The sequence below is a fragment of the Aquila chrysaetos genome, chromosome 2, assembly GCF_900496995.4.
Source record: "Aquila chrysaetos chrysaetos chromosome 2, bAquChr1.4, whole genome shotgun sequence".
Classification (NCBI taxonomy): domain Eukaryota; kingdom Metazoa; phylum Chordata; class Aves; order Accipitriformes; family Accipitridae; genus Aquila; species Aquila chrysaetos.
Window position 1 is genome coordinate 50,901,700 of NC_044005.1, and position 25,181 is coordinate 50,926,880.

Sequence of the window (25,181 nt, forward strand, 5' to 3'; positions counted from 1 at the left end):
GACGAAGGAAGACAAGGATAGCAGAAGGGATCAAAGATACCCACAACTGAGGCTTGACCCCTTCCACCTGCTACCTTGCCGACCCTTGGACACATTCCTGGAGGGAAACAAGCCTTCCTTCCTGCCGGCATGGCCACTTAGGAACCCTTCTTTCCTGTCACCTAACTTTCTAGCTCCACTGAAAGATGTCTGGGGGAAAGTCAGGTGGCCCTTGTGAGTCAGTTCCATAGAAGTGGATGGGATTTGGTGGTTTGGGGGTTTCTTAGTTTAATTCTAGAAGAAAGATGTGTAACAAATAAGTTTGGTATGAAGATTGAAAAATTAGTCTCTCCGTGGTTCAGTAAATGCCAGCATCAGCCTTGCCTCTGCATTTTTATTCAACCCTCTGATCTATGCGTTCTTTCACATCAAGTAATTATCAGTTACATACTGGTTTTTTCCACAGTATCTCACTTGTTTTGGGAAAATATGGAAAGTTACTGAAGCAATCAAAAGCTACTGATAGCTGTGGTAGAAACACCCATGTGGAAACTACTACTTAGCTTTACAGAGCAGAACTGAGGGTGCAGTAAACAACCTGGAACTCCTCGCTGAGCAGAAAACAATACGCATAGCTTTGTATTAAAGTGATTGCCCTTCAGTCTGGAACTGAAAGCTGCAGTGGCTTCTGCTTCATCAGCTTGGAGTACTGGCAAATCTAGTGTGAGACTTTTCCCCTGATTTTCAAAAATACCCTTTTGAGAGATCAGCCCCATGAAGAGTTGTTGTCTAACCCAAGCTTATTGCTCTTATAGCTTGGATATCTGGGCATCTTTCTGAAGGATGGCATGCTTCTGATATGAGCTACAGCTGAAAGAGGCCTGTTTGACAGAAGATGTTGGGAGACCTTTAAAATGTTTCCTGGAAAGGAGCAATGTAGCTCCATTTATCACTACCTTAAGTGATCAATAACTCATTTCTCCTGGTGAATACACTCAGCATTTTGGGAGCAAATTTATGTTCAGATTTTTCCTGTTGTGATCCACCTGAATTAAAAAATACCCTGTAATTATAGCAGTATCCTCCTGGCAGATGCAGATTTGATGGTGTTTCAACGTGGTCCCTGTATTGCCATTAATGCATTAAATTTGTATGTCATATAGTGTCTATTGAATAATAGTGTTGGAGGCCTGTTGCCACTTCTTTTTCTAAGTAGCCCTTGCTCCATGATTGCTTGAGTGCTTGACTTTGCTGTTAATACTGTATTTTTTGATACAAAAGGTGATCTTAAAGTGTACATGAGAACATACATAGCAATACATATTTTAAGGATAACTATAACCAGAGCTATAAAAACACTTTAACTGTCCTCTTGGCTTATTTCTTTAACATCCCCATGTGCTAGAGGCATTTCAGGCTCCCTGCCAGAGCTACTCTCCATCTGAAACGAATACTATAATGTGCCAGTGAGGGATGCTGGGTTCTGTATGGGGTCTGGCAGATCACAAAGTCCTTTTTTTTTCTTTTCTTTTTCTTTTCTTCTTTCTTTTTTTTATTATTATATTATTTTTGTTGTTTTGTTCCCTCTTCTGCAGCCGACTTTACTTGAGCAAAGGATGTGTGTGTCCAAGCAAGGGGCTAAGGTCAGAGTTTTAAAAGGAATTAGAGATGCAGCAAACTGTCAGAGAGGAGATTTTGGGGTGTGATGGGCCTGAGAGTGGTGTGAGGAGTCAGGAAGGACAGAGGAATGAGCTCATTTGGTAGCTCAGGTGTGGCAGGGAGGATAACAGCGGAATGACACAGGGTATGTGTTTGATGCTTACCTGTACATCTTAACGATTCGTTCTCTTGTATTTGTAGGATCTACAGCTAGAAGAATATGGTCATGGTCCTCAGTGTGGCTACTTCTTGGGTGCAAATAAGTGAGTAAGCAACAGCGTTTTCTGTCTTTAATTAATTCAAGACTTTTAATATAAAAATCACAAATTAGCCGAAATGGATGTAGTAAAATGTCAAGCTTGTTTATATCAGCTACAATTCCAAAATCACTCTTTATTGCTAAAGTAATAGTAATTTCAGTGACACAGAATTGCAGCACTTTTCAGTATTTGAGGCTGTGTTGACCATATTGTCTCTATGGTGCTGTAAGCCTCCTTTTAAGAGCCATTATATTGGTGTGCTTGTTAATAAAATGTTGCGCGTGATAGGTCCCACAGAGCACAATTTTACCCCATCTAGGAACTACCAGTGCTGCTCTTTGACATTGGTTTATGCCCTTCTTCATGTTGTAGGGCACTAGGAACATTCAATTATGGATGCTTTAAAAAATAAAACTTACCTGTCTCAGCAAAGTCTTTAACTTCATGTTCATACATTTAATAATTTTGTTATATTAATCATATGAAATAGTTTTCCATGTAATTCTTCCTTTCCACCCAATTTCCTAATTACATTTATGCACGTCAGAATTGGGATGCCTAGCTTTGCTTTGCTAAATTAAATCGTATTTAAAAAAATGCAGAAAATCTAAGCATAGAACATGATATTTTTCATGCCATCTTTTACTTGGGGCAAATAGAAATACTGATATCTTCCGAAATCCTGTTGTTTTTATCCCTGTGTTTTGCCTGCTATTCCTCCCTGTCTGTGTTTTCAGACAAAGACACAAAAATGAAGAAATTCAGAATGTTACAAAAATTAACTAGGGTAGAATGAATTTATTCCAACAATAGTTTAATCCTCTTGTCAGTCTGATTTTTATTTTTTTTATGATTATGATTTTCTTGGATAGTGTGGATTTGTTTTAAATTAGATCAAGCTAAGACAGTCCTTGTTTTACAGTGCCAGGAACAAGGGCCACTGCACTTAATAGCACTACATTAATAAATGCATATGAAAGTGTGTTGTGTAAAAATAAATAAATTATATATATAAAAAGCAGCTATGTTCATTTGTATGTGGATGTTCGATGTATGTTCTGAAAGCCAGCTGAAACAACATGCTTTGGGTTAATTACTGATAGAATCATAGGAGCATTTGCCCTGGCTTTTGATAACTAAGTTTGTGTGCCACAATTAAACTGTGTTCTTATTCTTATTTAATGCTGAAGGAGTCTCTTAAAATCAGTTGAAGAAGAACTGCATCAGCGGTAATTTTATTCTTTTTTTTTTTTTCCCCCCTCTTATGTGTTTCAAAGTCATTTGTGCGTTGATTTCTTATGTCTGTCACAACTAGTTCTTGTTTGTACCTGTACTTGCTGAGAGGATATGGGAGAGGCTTAGTTGTCTGGATTGCGGCTGTGCTTTAGAGAAGAATAATAATGATAAAAAGCTAAAAGACAGTAAATTTCTGTTAGAGAGCCCTTGAGCTGAGATTTTTTTTTCACATAGCCAAGGTAATTTTAATACAACTCACTCAGCCGTAGTACCTTGTTCATTTTCTTAGGGGTCATGTGGCACATTTAGAAGATGATGATGATGCAGACGATGATGCTAAACAGTAAGTCCTTTCTTCTTGTAAAAATAAATAAATATATAGAAAAGCTGATTCTTGAATAGATGAAAATTTAAAAAAAAGTTGAATCATGTTCTATCCCTAATAGTTCAGTATTATTCTTCTTCTATAGCATTTTTAAAGATAGGCATTTGATGTTGTTCCTAGATTACATCACCAGAAGTTTTCTTATTGTGCTGATAAGCTTGTGATAAATTAGGGGAAAAAAAAATCTTGTTCCTCACTTGATGCCGTTGTCCTTTTATCTTCTATTATTGAACAAAATCTTGGCATAGTTACATTGAGCCAGTAATTTGTCTGACCTCAGTCTTGGTGTCTTATTTAGAACTGATGAATGTATATTAAATTAAAGCTCATTAAAAATACATAAAATATATACATAACTATCTTCTCTAGATGATTGAGTTTATTCTGTCCACATTCTTAGCTAGGAGGATACTTGTATGGGTACTTGATTTTGGAATAGAACTGGCTCCCTTACCACAGAGAGCGCAAGGTTATGTGACTGCAAAGGCAGTATCAACAGGCATGTGTTAAATTAATTATGCTCATATTAAATTCCACTGATATAAGTATTCTTGGGCTCTTTTTGATTGACAGATGAGAACTGAAACAATCTAAAATGCACAGCCAGTATGTGGAAATTTACATTCCTAAAAAAATCTGACGTAAAGACCAAAAAGAAAGATGCCATTGAGACAGCGTTCTTGTTTACTTACTGTTAATGGATAATTTTGAAAGCTGTTTCTTCATACCAGAAAGCTGTAAAACGTGTTATCTATTGCTGGCATCTATATCTTAGAGAACCAAATCTCTCTCTCTCTTTTTTTCTTGAGTTATTTTACTGTTGTTCTTTTATAACAAAGGCAGTGTTTTTTATCACTGTACTGAGCATGAAGAACAGCCCCCTTCAAGAAGGGTAAAGCTACTGATAGTGTCTGATGTCAGCTAGGTGACAGGTACATTAAACTTGCATTGTTTCATGATCAACTTCTCAAAACACAAGTATGTTTGGTGTTTGACACAAGTGATATTTATAGAAGAAGAATTATTTTTAGTCAGTTTTTAGCAGGCTTTATTCCCTTGCTAATTCCTTAATAACGAAATATGAAGAATTTCTTAAGTGGTTGATTAAAGGCATGATTGATTACACAGTTCATCAATAATATGAAGCTCCTGTGTCTTGTCTTTGAGAGGAAGAGGTTGATAATGCTACTCATTGATTTGCTTCCCTACATTTGGACCAAGCTGAGAACCCACTTTGCTCATAGCTGGATAGACCTTGGTAATGGTAACTTGGGCTTCCTGGCCTGTAGGATGTAACGGTCCCCTATAACTCCATATTGCCAGCTCCACTCTCATGGCCTTCAGTGAAGATGCCCTGGATATCTGTGCTGCTGCAAGCCAGCTCAGCTTGGTTCCTCCATCCATACTAATTTCTGGATGTTTTTTGTGTACAGCTCTGTGTCTGTCTGTTCATTTTTGCTTAATGTTTCTGCCACCCCACCCCACCCCACTTCTTGCTCTGCAGCCAGTATCATCAAATTCAGTAATCTTCCAGGGCTTGGAACCCCTTGATTCCTGCTGTCTTGAAGTGCTTGCACTGATTTCTTTGTCCAGTGCTTTGAGATACTTGTTCATTCCACAAGCTCCACAGAACTTTCAGACAGCATTGGCTTCAGCTGCTTCTGTCGCTGTTGTATTGCTGTGGGTTTTATTTTTCAGGTCAAGCAAGAAAGAACCTGATAGCTTCCGGAGAGGTTCCAGTTCATCTGACCCTAAGGACAGTCACCAGTGGCCTTCCAAAAAGTCCTGGTTTTTTTTGCTTCTTCCTGTATTTCATCCTAGGTACTCTTGCCCTACAGAGAGGGCCTGACAATTTCCTGAAAGCACAGGAGTAAGCCTTGAATGCCTCAACCTTGGATCAGACAGATTCTGCATCTGTGTCTTTCCTCTTGGTATCTCCTTGAGCCCAGAGCTCTGCTGCAATATGTTGGTTCATCAGCTCGGTCTCAGATATCTTTCTCTGGAGCCCACTGAAGATTCAAGGCTTTTGTTTGATTTTATATTCTGTGAGATGGAGCTGCAATTGAAGAGCACATGTGACACCGGTCACTTCTCCCTTCAGATCCAGAACAAAATAATGAAGCAGCTATATGCCGTCCAGTCCAAACTGATGCCACTGCATGACTCTGAAGCTGGGTGATTCATAGCAGCAGAGAATCCACACACTTCAGGGAACAGTATAAAATTACCTCCATTTAATAATTTTTATTGTTTTGATATTTCTTTTTCTCATGTGCAGCAAAGCTGGTGATGCTTGAACTTCCTGGTTATGGAAGCTAGGAAAGTTATTGGGGCACTGCCCTGTGTGATCAGCAGTGACAAATTGCACATAAACCTTGCTGTTGAAACCAGGGCACACAGTCCCTTGTACAAACATCTGTCACATTTATGCCAAATCATTGGTTTTGTTTTTTATGTTTGGCTGCCCAGTAACACTGTGATGGCTGTCCGAGATGTAGGGAAGAATATGAAAGAAAATACAAATGGAGCTTGGACACACATGACTGAGGACTTAAGCTTGGTCCCATGTCATGAAGAGAAGATAATCTCCACCACCGTAGCAGCTGAAGTGCACAACAGGGTAACCCATTCTTGGAGGTCCCCTTCCAGCTTCTCTGAAATAAAAGCAACTGATAATATGCCAGGACAGAAACTCCTGAAAAGAATGAAGCAAAGCAGACAAGTTGTTGATCTATAAACAAGCAAACAGATATCTTACTACTTGGATATTTTCCCAAAACTTTGGAACATAATTTAAAAATAAGGAAAATATTGTGCAAGAATGTCAAGTTTTCACAGCTGTATTCCTAATTTATTTAATGGAAATAATTTTCTGTTCCAAAATATTAGGAAACAGGACAGTGTAAGAGTTTTTAGAAACATAAAAAATTTAGGAATTTAGGATTTATTTTTTTTAAATGCAGCATATTCTTTAAAACACAGAACCAGCAGAGGAAGAATGCTCCTGATGCTTCAGCTTTCTTGTTTCCTGCTGCTATCTTGTACCGTTGAGCCAAGTGGTTGAATTGTTCTTGTGTTACAAAGTTTTCTTTCCCAAGATTTCTGTGAAAAAAAACTCATGAAAAAAACAAAACAAAACAACCCAGACAGTAGGCTAGCTGTCAATTGCAGATGGATTTTGCTTTCATGTGTAAGGCTTTCTCAAGAAGTCAGTAGTAAATTTCTCAAGGGATGGTATTCATCAGTTCTCTTGTAACTCCCCTTTGCCCTGTATACCTACAGATGGCCCTTTAAAAAACCTCACTGATATCCTAAATGTTTTTCCTCTCAACAGAGTAAATATCAGGCCTGCTCTGCATCTCCCTACTTTTTTCTGCACAAGTATGTGCCTCTTCAACAAATCAGATCGTGTCACTTTGTGCTCTCTAGGGAGGATCTGTGGTATGCACAGCAATAACAAAATGTTTGAAAGTATTTGTGATGCAGTTATTTGGATGTAATAGTGCTGTTGACAAGTTAATGGTGTTTATTTGTATGGCATTTATAAAATTCTGTATCCTCTTGAACACTGCAATACAAGGTTCAAAGAACTACACTGGATAACAATCTGTTTTCTTTTCTTTATAGTGCTACTATGAAACCTAAAGTGCCACCTCCTTTACCCCCAAAGGTAAGTGAGGGGGATTTTGTTGCCCAGAATAAAAGGGCACTTTAAATAAATAAACAAATGCAGAAGTGTCTAAATTACTATACTGATGATTCTCTTGTGCCATGACTTGAAGACTTCAATCAAGTTTTAAGTCAAGGGTATATCCAGGGGGTTGACCTGTATGTTTGTAGCCTTTAATTGCAAATCTGCATGAAGTCTTGCACTGTAGGGTGTTTGTCAGTGTGAAAGTGCTGTTTCTGACTAATTGCATTTCTGATACTTCGGAAGGAATAAATTGGGTAGTTAAAAAAATTTAGTTCTGCAAGTCATTTTTAATAAAGAGCTGCCAAATAAAGCATCTGCTTGCTAACTTTTGATGTCTGATTGCTCTTCAGAGGCATGCCTGGATCAGATTAGGTTTTGCATGCTGCCACTTGAAGAGTAAGTGAATCTTTTCACACTGAAGTTATCTTAATATGAGCAAAAAGCAAAAGAAAAAAAACTTACTTTTTTTTTGTCTGACTGTCAGTTCCCCAGGCAAAAACTGCAGGTATGATTATTTACCCTCCTGCACTAACTATCTTTGCATAACTGAGAAGCATTTTACAAGCAGCTTTTAGTGCAGCTAGTGTCTCAACTACATTGCTCTATGTGGTTACATCCCGTTTGGGATTCTTTAAACAAAGTTCTGGCTGTATCATTGAATGTTCCCTAGTTTCTACTTAAATGGCTGGTTTGGTTATCTGTAGTCATAAACAGTGACATTTTCACATGCCCGATAATTGTTTAATGCATGACTTGAATATAATGATTTTGAATTCATCCTTTGTTGATAACAAGGTTTTCCTTATTGCTATGCATTTTCTTCGAGTTTGTTTTTTGACAGAAATTTGCATGGCAGAACAAGTTGCTTTACCAATTTACTTGTGAAAACTCCAGGATCCAAATACTGCATGTGTTTTGGTTTTTTTTTTTTTCTTGCTGAGAAGTAGCATGGATGCTTTGAATCTTTTTTCATTATGTTTTTATTATTACTGTGTCTTTTTCAGCCTAAATCCATCTTTATCCCCCAAGAAACTCATCCTTCTGAAAATGATAATCAAGGGACAATCAAGAGATGCCCAACATCAGAGAGTCCAGCAAAATCTGCATCTCAGGTTCCACCCAGACCACCACCTCCTCGGTTACCTCCACAGAAATCTAATGCTTTAGGTAATAAAAGTGACACCAAGAAGTATACAAATATTTCTTAAATAATCTAATGTGATTTTATTTCTACATCCTTACCTACGCGCACATTAAAACGTACTGTGGTAATTTTTCTTTGGTGGGCAAGTAACAGAAAGTGCGTGAAAGCCAAAATGCACGAAGAAAGCATGCTCAGACTCTTAAGAGAGTCAAATGTACCTTCTAGGAAAGTCACTGACGCGATTCCTACTGATGCCATTGGTGACGCAGTTGCTTTTTGAAGCAACAGGCTTATAATGTAGTGTATCAGGATTGTCACAGGGTATAAAAAAGTTTTCCTGTATATAGGTTTCAGGTTCTGGCCCTGTGTGTCAAATGTTGTTGTTGTTTGATGTGTCAAGAATAGAGTTTTTCTTTCGAAGTTTGCTTTTATATGTAATGAACTGAGTTGGGTGGTATAGCAGGTAACGGTGTGTTTACTGTTTGCTTAGGCTGTTCCTTTTATGCTTTTGTTAAAGCCTCATGCTTTGAGAGTTGTCCTGGACTGGCTTGTTTTAAGCAAGCTTAATGTCTGACTCTTAATTGCTATCTTGCTAGGTCTGCCTTGCTACATATTTAGTACTGCAGTTGCAGATTTGACTGTAATGCTTAAGCATCCAGTGCTAAGAAGTGCCTCAAGGCTATTTATAAAGAATTGATAATTGAAGCGTTAGCTGTAGCAAAGCTTTTCTTTAGGTATGTTAAATATGTTTTGCCTCATAACTGTGACGGCATCCCTTTTGATGCCCACATTAGATTTGTTATATTAATTACCTTCAAATTTGTTCTTAGGCTAGACTAGTCTTTGAGTTGAAGGTAGAAGAACACATTTCTAAATATGAATCTTTCTAGGTAATGGAGTCACTTCTGTACAATTAAATGGTGAAAGAGACGGATCACCACATCAACAGAATGAAGCTAGAGACACTAATTTTTCAAGGAAAGAAAAGAAGGAAATACTGGTAGGTATTTAAGCTTCTAGGTGTTGTTTTAAAGTTGTCTCAACTGTTTAACATGCGCAATGAAGAGGAGCAGGCACACTCTTTAGGAATTTTCCTGGGTGGCATCTTGTTTACTTTGACTCAAAGCACAGTTTTGCTAGATCCTCTAGTTGTGATACAGTCTTAAGCTGAAGTTTGAGTCGGTATTTAATTTTCATTAGAAACTAACATAAATGTGGATATACAAGATTTACTTGCTTGTATTCACATGCTTGAGAGATGTAATGAGAACAAGATCCTGTGAGAGAGATGTAATGTGTTAAACTGAGCAATGACTATTTAAGCAAATGAGGAAATTAAGGAATGTGCTGCCACCTGATGGCTTGTTGGAGGATTTTGTTGGCCCTGGGAAAGGAGCTGAATCAGGGCTGTTCCCAAATGAGTCCTCCTCCTGTCCCAGATGTAGGCATATGGGATTTTTGGTGTTCACGGGGAAAAAAGGTGGAGAAATGTAGATTGAGGGTCCAGATATGCAAGCTGTTTGCCTGCTTGTCTCCAGAGCTCCGGGTTTCCAGGTCTAGCAGCTTGGGTTTAGTGTCAGACTTGAGCTACGTATACTTATGTGAAGTTGCTGTCATGGAGAGAATGCCGTTTTACACCACGTGTAATCGGATCCAGCTGTGAGCTGAGGAAAGGGAATATTCCTGTATCCCTTTCTCCTCTTCCAAATGAGTTTTTCCATCAAGGCAGCAAATGGCTTCCAGAGTGGTCACTCTATTACTATGATGCAAAAGTGGGAATGTGAGATGGGAGAGAGTGGGACATCTGTAGTTAGATCAGATTAAACGTAACATGAAACTGCACTCTTTGGGGGCTTCTTCTAAGGATGAGGTTGGAAATGTCACTCTTTTGAGAGAGGTGAAGAGGAAATAGAGTAGAAACGTTGTGTGTGTTTTTGTTTTGTTTTAAGGAAGTGCCAGTAATACTGGCAGTACTTTAGAAAGTATGATTTCCTGAACTGCTTTGAACTTGGCATTTGAAATTGTGTGTTTGAAGTTTCCTATACTACCTGTGAAATACATTTCGTCGGAAGCATGTTTTACTAGGAGAAATTGATGCTGATACAGGGAAGTGGGTCTAGTACTGATTGATAGAGTTTAACACTGCTTGTAATATCGAACAATTGAGCAATTGCTGCAATATTGCTTAAACTTTGTATTGCTGGGTATGGCGTTCTTTCAGGCATCATTGTAATGTGAAAATGTTGCACAATAGACTGTCGAATTGAATGCAGACATTCAATGAGGAGATATTAGGGAATCATAGCAGAGGTTTTAATGAAAGAAAATGATACTGGTAATTTGTGGTGTGTCGTCACTAGAGACACGTAGTTAGCAAACTCATACAGAATTAATGGAAGTGTCAGTTGGAAGGGAGGTCTCTAGCCTAACATCATGCTTAAAAATGGGACTGTAGCCAAAGCTTAGCCATGGCTTTCAGATCTAGTACATGAGGCGTTGGACACAGCAGAGTGTCCCAATAGGTGCCTGGGGCCTTCCATTTAGTGTACTGTAGAAATATACCACACAACTCTATGGTCTTAAAAAAAAAACTGCAGGGAGAGTTTTGTATCTATTTCTTATGTAGATAGAAATATTTGCTTTTTATTTTCTCCTAATATAATTATGCTCAATTATTTATCAAGTGCTTTTAACAGCATTCAAAAAAGTTTTTTTTAGACTTGTATTTTGGTTGTCCTACAGTGTGGGGAGAGAATATGCATGTTCATGCGCATGTGAGTGTAAACATACTTTTAAACTTTTATTTTCTAGAAACCAATTAGTAATGGCCTTCCTCCCACACCTAAAGTACACGTGAGTATTACCGAGTCATACAAATACATGTTGGAAGCAGGACAAGTTTTCTTACTAAAGCTGAGAGAGTACATTTTTTGAATGTTTGTAGTATTTATTTTTTTTAAATATAAAAGTCAGTATGTCTTGGAAATGTTAAGCCACTGGTATGGTATTTCAGAAATTGCTCTTGATTTTGTGCTCTTGAAGTAAATTTTGGAAGGTTTTTTGTTTGCTTGCTTCATTAAAAAGTGAATGAGAGTTCTGTGACTAATGTCACAGAAGTACTTTCAGTGTACTGAAGGTACTTGCTGATCTGAGGAGCTGATGCCTCTCAGAAATTGCAGATAGCTCAAAGTTTATACTATGCAGCTCTAAGTTTCAAAACTTCTGAAGATAGGATTCGTATATGCCTTAGGGCTGGAAATACTGTTAGATATCCATGTGCACCTTCATAACATAAAGCAAACTAGAATTTCATTGTAATACTTGCACGGACTTGTCACTGTGCTTTTAGCCAGCACTGTGATCTGAATAGCCAGTCTTTCCTTCTTGGCCGTTTGTTTCTGCCCTTACCGCTCTCCTCCTTGTGTGCTGGAGCATGCATTCATGTAGTTGAGCTGTGCACCAAATAGGGGATTCATCTGACTTTTAGACTAACCTTTTTGCTGCATTACTCCTAAGCCAGATCAGTTTCTCATCTTTAGATAAGAAGATAAAATTGCTACAAGGATGTGTAAATGCAAATGATACTGGTTTTTGCTTCCTATCCATTTTAGAGAAGCAGGACAGGTTAAGGTAGATGTCATGCTTCTGTTCCTTAGAACTGTAATCTCTTGCATAAACAGTCCTGTGCATTTAAGCTCTGAGTTCTTGATATGTTTAGCATCGTTATTGAGGTCAATCCTGTTTTAATAAACTAAACATTAACCTAAACGCATGGCCTAGGAGTGCATACTTTAAACTAGCGGGTGACAGAAATTTGGAAGCACTCCTAGCATTGAAAAGAACTGAATCATCTTGGGGAGGGGAAAATAAGATAGGTTTGGTGACTGGAACGAGAAAAGGAGTAGAAAATAGAATAGCTCAAAATGAAGTCATACGTATTGAACTTTTGCCACAAATTTCAGGGACAGGCCATCAGGGAATGACTGTGAGTTGCTAATATAAAGAAGCTGTAACAAGAGACTGACTAAAATAGGAAAACTTCTGAAGCTGATCAAATGAGTCTTTGGATATTGGACTGTTCTTTGCATGTTCATGCATCTTTGTAGTGCACTAATTCTTTGGTTCTGCTGGTTCTTAGGTTAGAAAATCTTTCCCCTCTCTTCCCTTATCACACCCCACCTTTTATGTATAACAAACTTTCTAACCTTCCTGTTAATTGTTGAAGATCTGTTTGGCACTTCACATGTTCCCCTCTGCCTGCTGTCTCTATCAGTTGCCAAATAATGAAAATTTGGGTAAGGAAGGGGTTTTTCTCCCAGGTCATTTGGATTACTGGACTTTTTACTTTTCTCTATTGTGGAGCATGTTTTGCATCCTAACATCACCTGGGAGTCTTATTTAACAAATACCCTGCTACAGCAAGTAAAACTTTGACAATATTTCAATCTCTTATGTTCTTTTTCTGTGGGACATCATTGTTCTGATTCTTGTTTGTTTGGGGTTTTTTTTGATTTGTGGTTCTTAAGTATGCTGCCAAATGGTAAGAAGTGTTTTGTGTTCTCGCTGTCCTCTAAAATAGTTAGATGTTCTGGGCCTCTGTTTAAAATGCATGGCTGCCTGTGACTCTAGAGATTTTGTTCGACTTTCTTAATAACCCAGTCTGGTAGTGTGTTTTTCCCTGCAGCACAGGGAGACCTGTTAGATCCTACCAGTGAGGGAATGCCTTGCCTGCTGAAATTCCCCTGAGACTTAAATGCCTCCATGGCAGCAGTCAGATCAAGCAGCCTTGCTTCAACCTTTTATTTCATGTTTGTGGGGTTTTTTTCCCCCACTAGCAACTCAGTTTAATAATTTGTCTGATTTTCAGCTGTATCCTTGAGATTCATTTGGTATTAAGAGATGATACCCTCAGGCTCTGTTTACCCTTCTGGGGCATTTGCAGCAGCATCTTGGCTCTGCAGGCTTCCTCGAGATCAGGACTGAGAATGGCCAGAGGAAAATGATTAGTCTCTTCTGATTTCCATCTCCTTCTTTCTTATCCAACTTATTACTGCAGAGCTCAACTAGGTCTTAGCAGTGAGCACAGCTTCCCTCCATTGTGCAGCATCTCTCTTCAGTGCTTGGAAAGGGTCAAGGAGAATTGCGTAGCTGGTTACAGGAGCAGCAGAAACACTAGTATTCTAGATCAGTGCTTCGAGTGTCATCTGGTGTGTTTTCTGTTGAGTGTCTTTCAGTGCCCTGCGCACTTGGAAACAGGCTTCTATAAAACCGCCCAAAAAATCCCTTTATTGTTTTTCTTGATACCATCCCTCCTTCAGACTCCTTGCTGCCGAGGGATTTGACAATATTGAAGCTGTCAGTACCTTGAGGTCACTCTGTGTCAGTATCTTCTCATATTCCTGCCTCACATGTATCTTTTCTTACTTCTGTTCTTACGCCTGCAGAAGGATCATCTTGTTGTCTAGCAAGCAGCCAGCTCCCTGGCTTGGCACTCAGACTTCTGCAGTGGTACTAGCAGTGCTGAAGTCTTTCCCCTTGTCTTTGTGTAATGGGGTCTTTCAGATTTTACTGATTACCTTAATGAATTTGATTCTTCCCTCACATAAGTATATACAGACAAACTCATGGACTTCCTGATAGTGATGCAAGAGTGAGAGATGTCCAAAGCATGAAGAAGGGTCTAATTTCTGCTCCTTTTCATTTTAAAGGGTTAATTATGAAGTTCTTTTTCTTTTCTTATTAAACTAAACTATGTTCAGAAGTGACTGAAATGTGTGCAGACTTTCTTATTCAGCAAAAGGTTAACAAAAAAAAAAATTGCCCAAGTGTTAACACAAGAGCTATTTGGTTAATTCAGTTTATAGATTGATAATAATTCACAAAGTATTAATATAAAGTGAAAACATTGCCATTCTGTAGCTGTATTACAGAGTATGTAGCTTTGCGTAAAGGTGATACCTGCTTATATTCAAGATGACAACCCTTACCTGTGACTGGTTCTTATGTTTGACCATCATTTGATAAATGATAACATTTCACTTTACTAATTGTTGGTTACTACTGCATCATTCCTTTCCATCTACAGTACTATTGATCAGCTGGTACCCCAAATAGGATGGGTAATTATTATGTTGATGCTTGAGGGGAAAGGAGGAAGCCCTGGCTTTTGCTTTCCTGTCATCTTGAAGCAAATTTTAGTAAATATTCTTATAAATGCCTACAAATGGTTGCGCTTCACTAGGGGGAAGGTAGAGAGGTTGATTATATTATACTATGCGAGACACTTGCTTAATAGGCAAACTGAGTTTATAAGGGTTATGCTGAACAAGGAGTGGAATCTTCTACCAGAGGTCTCCCTTTGGGAAACAAAAATATTGAAAATAAGTTAATTTGAAATAACTAATAGAAAATCTGAGACTTAAGATTGTGATTGTTGCATGACCTAGAGTTTTATTTTAAGTGTTTGGAATATGGCAGGAATAAAGTTTCTCTGTTGAGACTTACTAAAGTCATGAAATTCAGGAACCTTTTTCAGGTTTGTCAACTTTGTAGTAAGTATGTGCTTAGACTGTTAATTTAGGAGCTAATTCTGAAATGCTAATTCTGGTATGTTTGTTCAGGAAGGTCTTACACACAAAGGAAAAAATCACTTAAAAAAAAATAATAATCCTTTTGTCAGCTTGTCTGGATGAGGTTATTTTCCACATGGCAAATGAAACTACTCTTAACCTTTTGTTACTACTTTAAGTAATGTAGTGGTTTAACCCCAGCCAGCAACTAAGCACCATGCAGCCGCTCACTCACTTCCCCCCCACCCGGTGGGATGGGGGAGAGAATTGGAAAAAAAAAAGTAAAACTCATGGGTTGAGATAAGAACAGTTTAATAGAACAGAAAAGAAGAAACTAATAATGATAACACTAATAAAATTACAATAGTAATAATAAAAGGATTGGAATATACAACTGATGCACAATGCAATTGCTTACCACGTGCCAACTGACTCCCAGTTAGTCCCTGAGTGGCGATTCCCCCCAGGCCAACTCCCCCCAGTTTATATACTGGGTATGACATCACATGGTATGGAATACCCCGTTGGCCAGTTTGGATCAGCTGTCCTGGCTGTGTCCCCTCACAACTTCTTGTGCCCCTCCAGCCTTCTTGCTGGCTGGGCATCAGAAGCTGAAAAATCCTTGACTTTAGATTAAATGTTACTTAGCAACAACTGAAAACATCAGTGTTACCAACATTCTTCTCATACCAAACTCAAAAACATAGCACTATACCAGCTACTAGGAAGACAATTAACTCTATCCCAGCTGAAACCAGGACAAGTAAAAATCATCCTATTGGAAATGTCACATTTTCATTTTTCATATGTATATTTTTAATTGTTTTTACTTCTACAGATGGGTGCTTGCTTTTCAAAGGTTTTCAATGGCTGTCCATTAAAAATTCATTGTGCAACATCATGGATAAATCCAGATACAAGAGGTAGTATATTATGCATATTTTACCCATTTTGTCTTTTCCTCAGATTTCTAGAGTGCTTAAATGAGCAAGACTATTCCTTTTAAAATAGACATATTGTAAAATACGTTTATTGATATAAGCAGTTCTTCTTTAATTGTGCCACTGCTGTCTGAAGTTCAATGTTGGTTTTTTTTAATTATGTTAAGATACATGGGGCACAGTTTTCAGCTTTGATTAAAAAGAATAAATTACATATTAAAGGTAAAAAACCCATATTTTTTCATTTTGATTCAAGACTCTTACCAACATTTTAGTCTAAAAGATGCCAATTCTAATTTTTTTTTTTTTTTTTTTTTAAATCTGCCTTCTGGATGTCTTAGTTGAGATTGATTTCTTTATCACTCATTTTATTTGCCCCCTGCCAATCTTTCTGGTCCTACAGGTTTATTTTAGTGCTTACGGGTTTATTTTAGTGCTTTATTATATAGCCTGATGAAAGGGATAATTGGTAACATTGTACTCGTGTTGCATGCAATTTCACCTTCTGATTATAGGCTGTATAGACATGCTACTGAGCCCCTAAGCAAGAAAATACTTAGGTTTTTTAGAAACTGGAATTATAGAAGTCAAATCTTTCGCAGTTGACATCATCTCAATATGAGAAGCCTGTCTTGTTTGCATGCCTAAAAGCAATCCAGGGTATTAATTATATTCAAGAAGTGATGCACCCCCAAAGTACTGAGAAAACGTTCTAGTCAGTATTGCTGTTGAAGTACTCCAAAAGAAGGCTATGAATATGTCATAAAATACACGGAAATGTCTAAGTAGGATAATCCATACATGAGGAAATTATTGACATGAATTCTTGCTTATGGTTGTATCACTGCTGGTTTTTATTCCAGTTGTCAGTCACAAAAAAAAAAAAACCCTGATCTTTCCTAATGTCTTAAACCAGCCCCATCCACAAATTTAAGCTTCCTTAGGAAGGTTAATTTTCCATGCTTTCAAATACCATGACTATTACAGGTTGGTTTGTTTCAATATATGTAGTTGTTTTAAGTCTGTATTTTGTAAAGAGCTGCATACTCTTATAAAACACACCCTCCTTAAATCAGGATTTCTAGATGGTTTTTTTTTTTGTTTGTATTTGCAGATCAGTACTTGATATTTGGTGCAGAAGAAGGTATTTACACACTGAACCTCAATGAACTTCATGAAACATCAATGGAGCAGGTATATTTCTGTTTTGATATTTTGGAAAAAAGTAGATCTTTGTCACTTTTTTTAGCCACTCAGATTAATGTTGTATAATCCTTGTAAAAATTGTCTTTACTACAGTTACATAGGCACTAGCTACACTGAGAATTACCTTAAATGTTTACTATTGAGGATACCTTTCAGTCAAGTTTAAGTTTTTTGTAGGCTGAACCATGTTTACGTAGGAGATCTGCGTATATCGATGTGTTGAACTTCATCGTAGTGCATTGTCCTGCATTTAAATGATTTGTTAAATAGTATGGAATTTCCCTGGTATATTTTTGATTAAAGTTTCTATTTTCTTTAAAGCTTTGTTACAAGACAGAATATTTGCAACAAATGTTGTGTTTCAGCTACAGGGAAGCAAGGAGATTCTTTATGCTAGACTCCATTCTTCTGGTCTTAAAAGCAGCTTTGCTGATGAGACTCAGCTTACTGAATGCCAATTAAAACTCTGTCTTTGCAGAATCTTATAAATAGTAATTTTTCTGAGGGGATACTGGGGAGGGGGAAATGCCAATTGCAGGCTTTTCTGTATGGTGTCTTCTCCAGCTCTTTTGTTAATCTCTAAGAGACTTGTTTTCTTTCCTGCCTTCTCCCTAACTTAGGGAGCTATGCATCTGCCATCAAGATGGAGGAATTTGCAAGGACAGCCTTCACACTGTAAGCTGGAGGCACTGGTGTTTGTTCATCTTCCAGGGTCCAGACGTTGTAGATATGTCTGTTGTGTTGAGAAGGCGGCCTAGATAGCTTGCACTGAGCTCTGTGTAACTCATAATCATACTGGTGCTTGAGTTAGCTAGTTAAAACTTAGCTCAGGTACCACTCTGCTGCTACACTGCAGTTGTAAAACCTACCCTGACAAGTATCACTAATACAGTAATTCTTGTAGGCCAGGTAGACCAACGAGAGTTTTGTTTCATTTTTTTCTTTTGGTTTTGTTAGGTGGGTTTTTTTAAATTGGCAAGGAGAATAGGTGTAATGAAACTCATGCTCTCATATCCGTCCTCGTTTTTTCTAAGCACCATGTTCTGTAGTGCATTGCCTAGTGAGCTTGTAGGGAAATGTTTTAATAAGCACTTAGAGATGAGAAGAGATGCTTGTAAAAACAGCCAGTCATGTGTGGAACGGGAGGAATGAGTGACAGGTCAATCAACCTGCAAATTTGAATATTGCTATTCTTCTCTAATCCTCAGATCCAAACCTACTAAGTCACAATATGCTTATGCAGCTACAGAAGATCAATCAAACTTGCACATTACATTTGGATACAGCCAGGCTGGTGGATTATTACCGTAGGTTTTTCTTAGTGTGTTTAGGTTATGAGAAGACTTCAGGAACAGAAGTGCACCCTCTGTGCTAATCATTTATTACATCGTTATTTATGATAAAAGGCAATAGGGCTTTAATAACATTTTCAAGTTCTGTGTTTCACTTCATTGTTTACACTCTAGGTCTGATACAATTCAGTGTAAAAGCAAAAGTAGTATCCTTGTTATTTTTCACTACATTCTACTTCAGTAATGGACAAAGCAGAAATGTTTGCAGGACTTAGCACAGCATCAAGATGAATCTCTTGCTCTTTGGCAGAAAAATGTTTCAATTAATTTACAGATCTCTTCAAATCTTTCTAATAAACCAGCAGTGAGGTGGGTTTTTTGGGTTTTTTTGGTTTTTGTTTGGGGCAGGGAGGGAGTGTTTGGTTTGGTGTTTTGTTGTTGGTTTTTTTGTTTTGTTTTGTTTTTTTTTTTTTTTTAAGAGCAACAAAAGAAATGTCCTCCTGTCTAGCCCAGTAACCTATTTTCTAAGGTGGCAGTAGGAGATGCCCATGAGCTTTACCACTGTCTGCTGTCTGTTCTCTTCCAACTCCACTACAGTCATCGAATCGGGCATGTTGGAGGATCCCTGCCTATTTGGTTTTTGTGTCCGTTTATGGACCTGTTGGACATGAGTATGTCTAATCCCTCGTTTATGCTGTTGATACTTTCTGCCTCCATGACCTCTTGTGGCAACAAGCTCCAGAAGTTGTGAGAGGGGGAAAAAGTACCTTTTTTTTTTTTAATCTATCTTTTTTTTTTTTTTAAAAGATGTCTTGTTGGTTTCAGCCCCATCTTTATAGTAATTGTGGGATTTGACAAATAACAATTCTGCCTTGACAGTCTGTTGCATTCCTTGATCAGTTAAGTGAAATGTGTAATCATACACAGGTGGAGAGTCCCTTTGAGTGCCAGTTTTAATTGTTTCGAGAGATTTGGACTATTGCAGGCTTTAGAATGGTTATTGTTTGTTGACTGTGCTTTGTTTACTGAAGTTTATGTTGTTATGCTTTTCTCCTTTGAAAGAAAAAGTTCGATGGTTTTTAAAGTTTTTGAAAATTGATTGATCTTTATAATGACGTCTTGCGGGCTAATTATAGTATACTTGAAGACATGAATATAAAATATGCTAATTGTCTAAATGTTAATGTGTATGTTAAATATAGTGTGTGTGCCTAAGATTTACTCAGAATTAACTCTGGAATCCAGGTAAACATTACTTGGCTTAAGCTGATTTCTGCTACAAAAAGCAAGTCAATATTAGTTTGGTCCTGTCATCTATGCAGATACTGATTGACTTAATGTGCTCACATTTTGTGTATATCAAATTGAATGCTTTTCTTTCTTTGTTTTTCCTTCCCTTTATCAGCTATTTCCTCGAAGGTGTACGTGGTTATATGTCATGAACAATTGCTTGTTATCAATATCTGGTAAGTTACTGTGCTAGCTTTGAGTGGTAGTGCTGGTAAACATTTGGTTTCGTATTTGAAGTGTGTTTTTGTTTTCTAATTTCCAGGTAAAGCTTCTCAGCTTTATTCCCATAATCTACCAGGACTCTTTGATTATGCAAGGCAAATGCAAAAGTTACCCGTTGCTATTCCAGCACATAAACTCCCCGACCGAATACTTCCCAGGTAAATACACATCATCAGATATATCAGAATATCTTAATCCTGGGAGTTCAGGATATGCTTGTGAAACTCTGGGGATATTAAATAATGTGGAGCTCTGTTCACAGATTGCCATGAATAACTCATATGGGCATTAATCAGAGGGTAGACCCGTAAATTTACACAAACCAAGATGTGAATATCCTCATATTAGAGAAATGGGTTTTGGTACATCTTACCTTCTTGTCATGAAGCCTTTTGTTTCTGGTCATAGGCCTTTTCAGGTATAGTCTAGTATGGTAAATCCTGGTTGTACCTGATGCTAAACAAAATCTAGGGTTAGTATTGTACCTGTGATATTTCAGGCAAGTACAAATGGTGATCTTACATTAGTTACTCTGGGCACTATCTTTCCATTCTATTAAAAAAAAAAAAAAATGCAGGGATGTGTAATCTCTTACTGCAGAGGGAATGGGGCTCATGGGTTATTTTGAAAGCTGGGAAGAGTAGCACTGGAGTACAGATTTGACATTCATCATTGGCTAGTCATTTTTTGCAGGCCAGTATAGGAGGTACTTTTGTCCCCAGATGCCTACAGCACATTGTGCATGTAGTCCCTCTAACTTTACTAACAAGCACATACAAAATCCCAGAGACTGGGTACAGTGCTGGCTGCCAAACAAGCCCTAGGAGCCCATTCAAATCCAAGAGGAGGAGGAGGTAGTAATCCTAATCTAGTTTGCAGAGAAACCTTTGATTCTTAAAGTGCATAAAGACCTGATTCTCTGCTACCTTTGGTTTATTAACAGCATATTAACATTTAATTCTTGGATTCAGGAAAGGCTTCTTGTTCAGTCACCTGCAAACATAATGGTGGAACACTTGTCTGAAAATTGTGTTCCTCCTAGAGGCTAAATTCTAATTACCTGAGAGAGATAATTTGTGCTTTGAATCGTTGTCTTATGTGTGCCTGCACCACTGTTCTGTTCCTCTCTCTTCCAAACTAAGTTTGGCTGGGTGACGTTGGCTTGAGAACTGCATCAGCAGTGGACTAACAACCATAATTATCATAAGGATCATGTGAGGAAAAACTTCAGACTACATTCAGTGTGGAATTACACCTCATCTAAGTTGCAGAGGGCTCAGAAAATTTCTTGTCCAGTCATGTCAATTCCCAAGAAAAATGCAGTACAACCTGAATGTATGAGTGCCAAGCCAGTCATTCAAAGGCAGGGCAGAGTCATGTAGATAATCCATTTTGCTGTTTTATCCCTTGCTGTGAGGCATCAAGGTAAGAACATTTAGCCAGGCAGAAGTAGTACATTTGAAGTATGTAGAAGAGTGTATTTTTTTTTTTTTTCTACCAGACCACAAAGTGTATTCTTCAGCAAGTCCCTGAATACCATGATGAAGGGTGCTACATGAAAAACGTAGATATGTTAAAAGCGAAGTTTTCGGTAGAGAAAATGCAAAGCAAAGTAGAATTCAGAGTAATTTGTGAGGTTCATATATTCATATGCAAAATGGTCTAAGCTCAATTTATGATACTTGGTAGGCAAACATTCAGTAGCAAAAAATATATCTGTGGTAAGTCTCCTTTCCAGCTTCTTTCCCTTGAGTGTCCTTGAGCAGTTCCTTCCATGACTACTTCCAACCAAAATTTGTGGCCAGGACTCAGTTTTCATGCTGCTCAGTCCTGCTATATTATCAGTCCCTTCTGGACAGCTTCATTTGAAATGCTATGCAAGTATTTTCCCAATTCATAGCTTTGCAGCATCTATCACTCCACTTATTCCCATCTTTTCTACAGCATCAAATTAGTTATTTTTACTGTCAAGGCTACTGTGGCCTATCTCCATACTGTCTGTCATCTTCTAGTCTGTGTAGAAACACTGATTCCCACTACCAGCAAATAACATCTTCCCTGGCTTATCTGATAGATTTTCAAGTAATTGTTTTCACGATTTCTCAGGGAGCAGCCCCTGCACATGAGAAATTCTTGCAAAGCTGCCTTCCAGTCTTCCTTCAGACCTCCTCTTGAAACACATGCTGTGCTGCCTATGAAAAGTTTAGCAAAACTTAAGCTGTTAGTTGGCAAGAACTGTGGCCCAGCAAGCGATCCAGTACGGCACCATTTCCTACACCCCTTGGGTCCACGTGTCTTGTCTTAGACCTAAAATGTCCTTGGGATGAGAGTGGACTTTGTTGTCTGTGTAGTATCCAGCACAAGATGCAATAAGTTACAGCATTACAAAAAAGAATGATCATGGGAGTACTAATAGACTATCCAGGCATGTGTATAAATACATATAATTAAATAGCAAGAGAGAGTGGTAAACCGTGGTTGAAGGTATTGAGGTACCTATTCCTCTCCATTCCTCACTTTTAACTGCATTTATAATGGAGCAGAACTGAGCAGGATCTCAGTGCTAACAGAGCGATCACCATGTATGTTCTAGGCATATCATTTTGAGAAGAAATATACAAATAAATATATTTTTAGTTTTTCTGGGGGCAAATATAATTTTCCCATCAACAACTCTAAAAAGCAAATTAATTCAATTGTTTTAGTTGATCAATAATTCTGTATTTATATCTTGTAGGAAGTTTGCAGTGTCTACAAAAATTCCTGATACTAAATGGTGTCAGAAATGTTGTGTTGGTAAGTAAAGATCTGCAGAATAAATGCCAAGCAGCCAAGTACAAATGGTGGCAGTATTAAGATTATTGAGTCAGGTTTAGGAGGTAAAGGGAGAAGAGACTTTTGTCATTATTATGAAACTATGCATTTGCAGACAGTGAGCTCATTCAGGTTAGTCCTTGCATTTAAGCAGTGAAAGCTTTCTCATTACGCTCTTTATATTTAAAGACAATTCTCAGGAAATGTGGAGAAGCAGAATGTCAAATCTAAACTAGCCTGCAGGAAGAACATAATCTCCATGGATGGAGTAACTTAAAGAAGTTACCATCAGGCTTAAGTAGCCTGACTTCCTAGCACAAGTTCCAGTTACCAATATTGGATGATAAAAAGCAAGGAGTATTTTCAATTCTTTGAGGACAGCATTGTCTCTGAAGCCTTTATAGTGTGTTCCAAGTGTCAAAGCTGCACTGTGTTATGACATGTTTTAAAAGAGGAATGGGGGCAGATAGATTAAAAAACAAACAAAAAAAACCCCAAACAAAACAAAAACAAACAAACAAAAAAAAAACAAAAAAAAAACCAAAAAAAAAACAGGAAAAATAGCTATGGATGATCTCTTGGGGTCAGGCTCTTGTACCTGGAAATGTTTTACCTGGTGTTCCATAATCAAATGTTTGGTGTGAGGAGTTGTATTATACAGGAGATTTTCAGAGACTTAGTGGTAAGTGAGCATCTGTCATTTATCCTGACAAAAATCTCCCCAATATTGCTGAAAGGTCTGATTTTTTTATCACTACTTTGTCCAGCTCACCTGTTAAAGCTTGACTTTTTCTGGGATACAAATTCTCTAGGGTGTGGTAGGGTGTTAATGATATGTATTGTGTATGTCCAGGCCTTGCCCTAATTGAGGCATCTAGTGAAGCTGTGAGTGTTAATGGATGCTGAAGGGAACACCTGAAGGGGTGGAGTGACAGGGATCAGAGTAGGTACCAATGCTGGCTTTCTGACATGAAAATTAATTCGGAAGTCCATATGTTTTTAGATCTCTATGAAATGAGAAACCTGGTGGTGTGCTCTTTTGTAATCTTATGGTTTCTGTACTAATAGGCACAGAATTTAACAAGAGTGCCCTGGGACTTGGCGTTATGAGGGGGAGTCTGCTGTCCTGGCATTCAGAGATAGCTTAGCTTAATAAGCCTGGAGTCCTTCTTGCCTGATAGGTGTAGGTGGTAATTCATGATGACAAGAAGGGCAGCTGCAAAAGGCAGGTCCCAGGGGAGAAATTATAGATTCCCCTCTCTTGCCCTACTTATTATGTGCAGCCTGAGCCTCCATTCCTGCTGGCAGCATAAGTATCCCTTTGGCCTGGGGGAAGCAGCAGTGCCACAGGAGGCAGAAAAAGATGGGAACTTCTGGTCTTGTTTCTCCACCTTACAGGTGTTGGTAATTGCATGGTTTTGGTTTCTGCTGCTGAGTTCAGCCTTACTAACAGTCATGCAAAGTGTTATTTTCTGCAGTTTGCAGTCAGTGTGACCGATGTTGAGTGGGAACTTGTATTAATGAAATTAAGCTTTGATGTTTAAGGTGCCAAGGGATTGCTAGTGGATTTCCTTGGCAGTAAGGTAGCATGAGCATATTTCATTTACGTAGATAGTACTGGATTGTAGAAGCTCCTTATCTGAACTGTGTTGTTAACTGCCTGATGGCCCATAGTCACTTTACTACACTTTAAAATCTGGTCTTTAGATGTAATTGTACAAAGTGCGAAGTAACGCTTGTTCATTGTAATGGATATGCTGGCAGTGCTTAAGGAGCGAAATTTTGTTAATACTGTAGAACTGAAGTTGTGAAACTTCAGATTTCACGGTGCCCAATTTTGCAACTTTACTGTCCTCTTCCAATTTTTAATTGAGTTCTGACAAACAATAGAAGAAGAGCAGTTGAGTGGAAATAAATTATGTCACTGTAAAAGAAACTGAATTTCCTGCTGATCTAGAAGTGTTCATCAGAAAAATGGAGCTGGATTTCAGACTTGCTGCCTTCCAAGCACTGTCACAGCTAAGCAGTTATCAAGTAACAGTGATTGTTCAGTGCCTGCTGGGTAACTGTCTGTATGTCATAGAAAAAGCCATTCTTAACAGCTTCTCATGATGATTTGAGGATAGCTTAGGCAAACCAACATGGTGGAGCAGGATACTTCAAATATGTATGCAGTCAACTATTTTTTTAAAGACTATATAAAATACTAAATCCCACCTACCAGTATGAAAAAAAACAATAAACTTTATTTTGAGTTGGAGAGGTGAAACATACCACAGCACTCTTGTGAGAGTGGTGTTTATTATGGCTTATTTGGCACCAGCTACTAGCTATCCATGCTCAGTGGAAGGGCAGCCCCTGCTCCAGTATGCTCACTGTCACCATTTTTGTAGTGTGGATGTTGACTTTTCAGCAGCTTCCTTATATAAAAGATTAGAGTGGCGGTGGTGGGTATTTTCCAAAACTGTATGGACTGTTATTTAGTTGGAA

General features: G+C 38.1%; 1 protein-coding gene across 18 annotated transcripts in view; it reads left to right on the top strand.

Moving 5' to 3' along the window:
• The window catches only part of MAP4K3 (mitogen-activated protein kinase kinase kinase kinase 3), an 87,229-nt gene that overhangs the window by 48,950 nt on the left and 13,098 nt on the right, over positions 1-25,181 (top strand). For 12 of the 18 annotated variants that reach the window (XR_003925953.2, XR_005933671.1, XM_041127769.1 and 9 more), the window contains 12 exons: positions 1,840-1,901; positions 3,089-3,127; positions 3,424-3,477; positions 7,147-7,189; positions 8,218-8,380; positions 9,248-9,357; positions 11,169-11,210; positions 15,765-15,849; positions 16,982-17,061; positions 19,771-19,831; positions 19,918-20,035; positions 22,615-22,673. Coding sequence is in view for 15 of the 18 variants with exons in the window: in XM_041127769.1 (XP_040983703.1) it covers positions 1,840-1,901; positions 3,089-3,127; positions 3,424-3,477; positions 7,147-7,189; positions 8,218-8,380; positions 9,248-9,357; positions 11,169-11,210; positions 15,765-15,849; positions 16,982-17,061; positions 19,771-19,831; positions 19,918-20,035; positions 22,615-22,673 (916 nt within the window). In the remaining 3 variants the exon portion in view is untranslated. Of the gene's footprint in view, positions 1-1,839; positions 1,902-3,088; positions 3,128-3,423; positions 3,478-7,146; positions 7,190-8,217; positions 8,381-9,247; positions 9,358-11,168; positions 11,211-15,764; positions 15,850-16,981; positions 17,062-19,770; positions 19,832-19,917; positions 20,036-21,983; positions 22,135-22,614; positions 22,674-25,181 lie in introns of all 18 variants that reach the window. The other 6 variants (XM_030032259.2, XM_030032285.2, XR_005933672.1 and 3 more) reach the window with 5 other exon arrangements.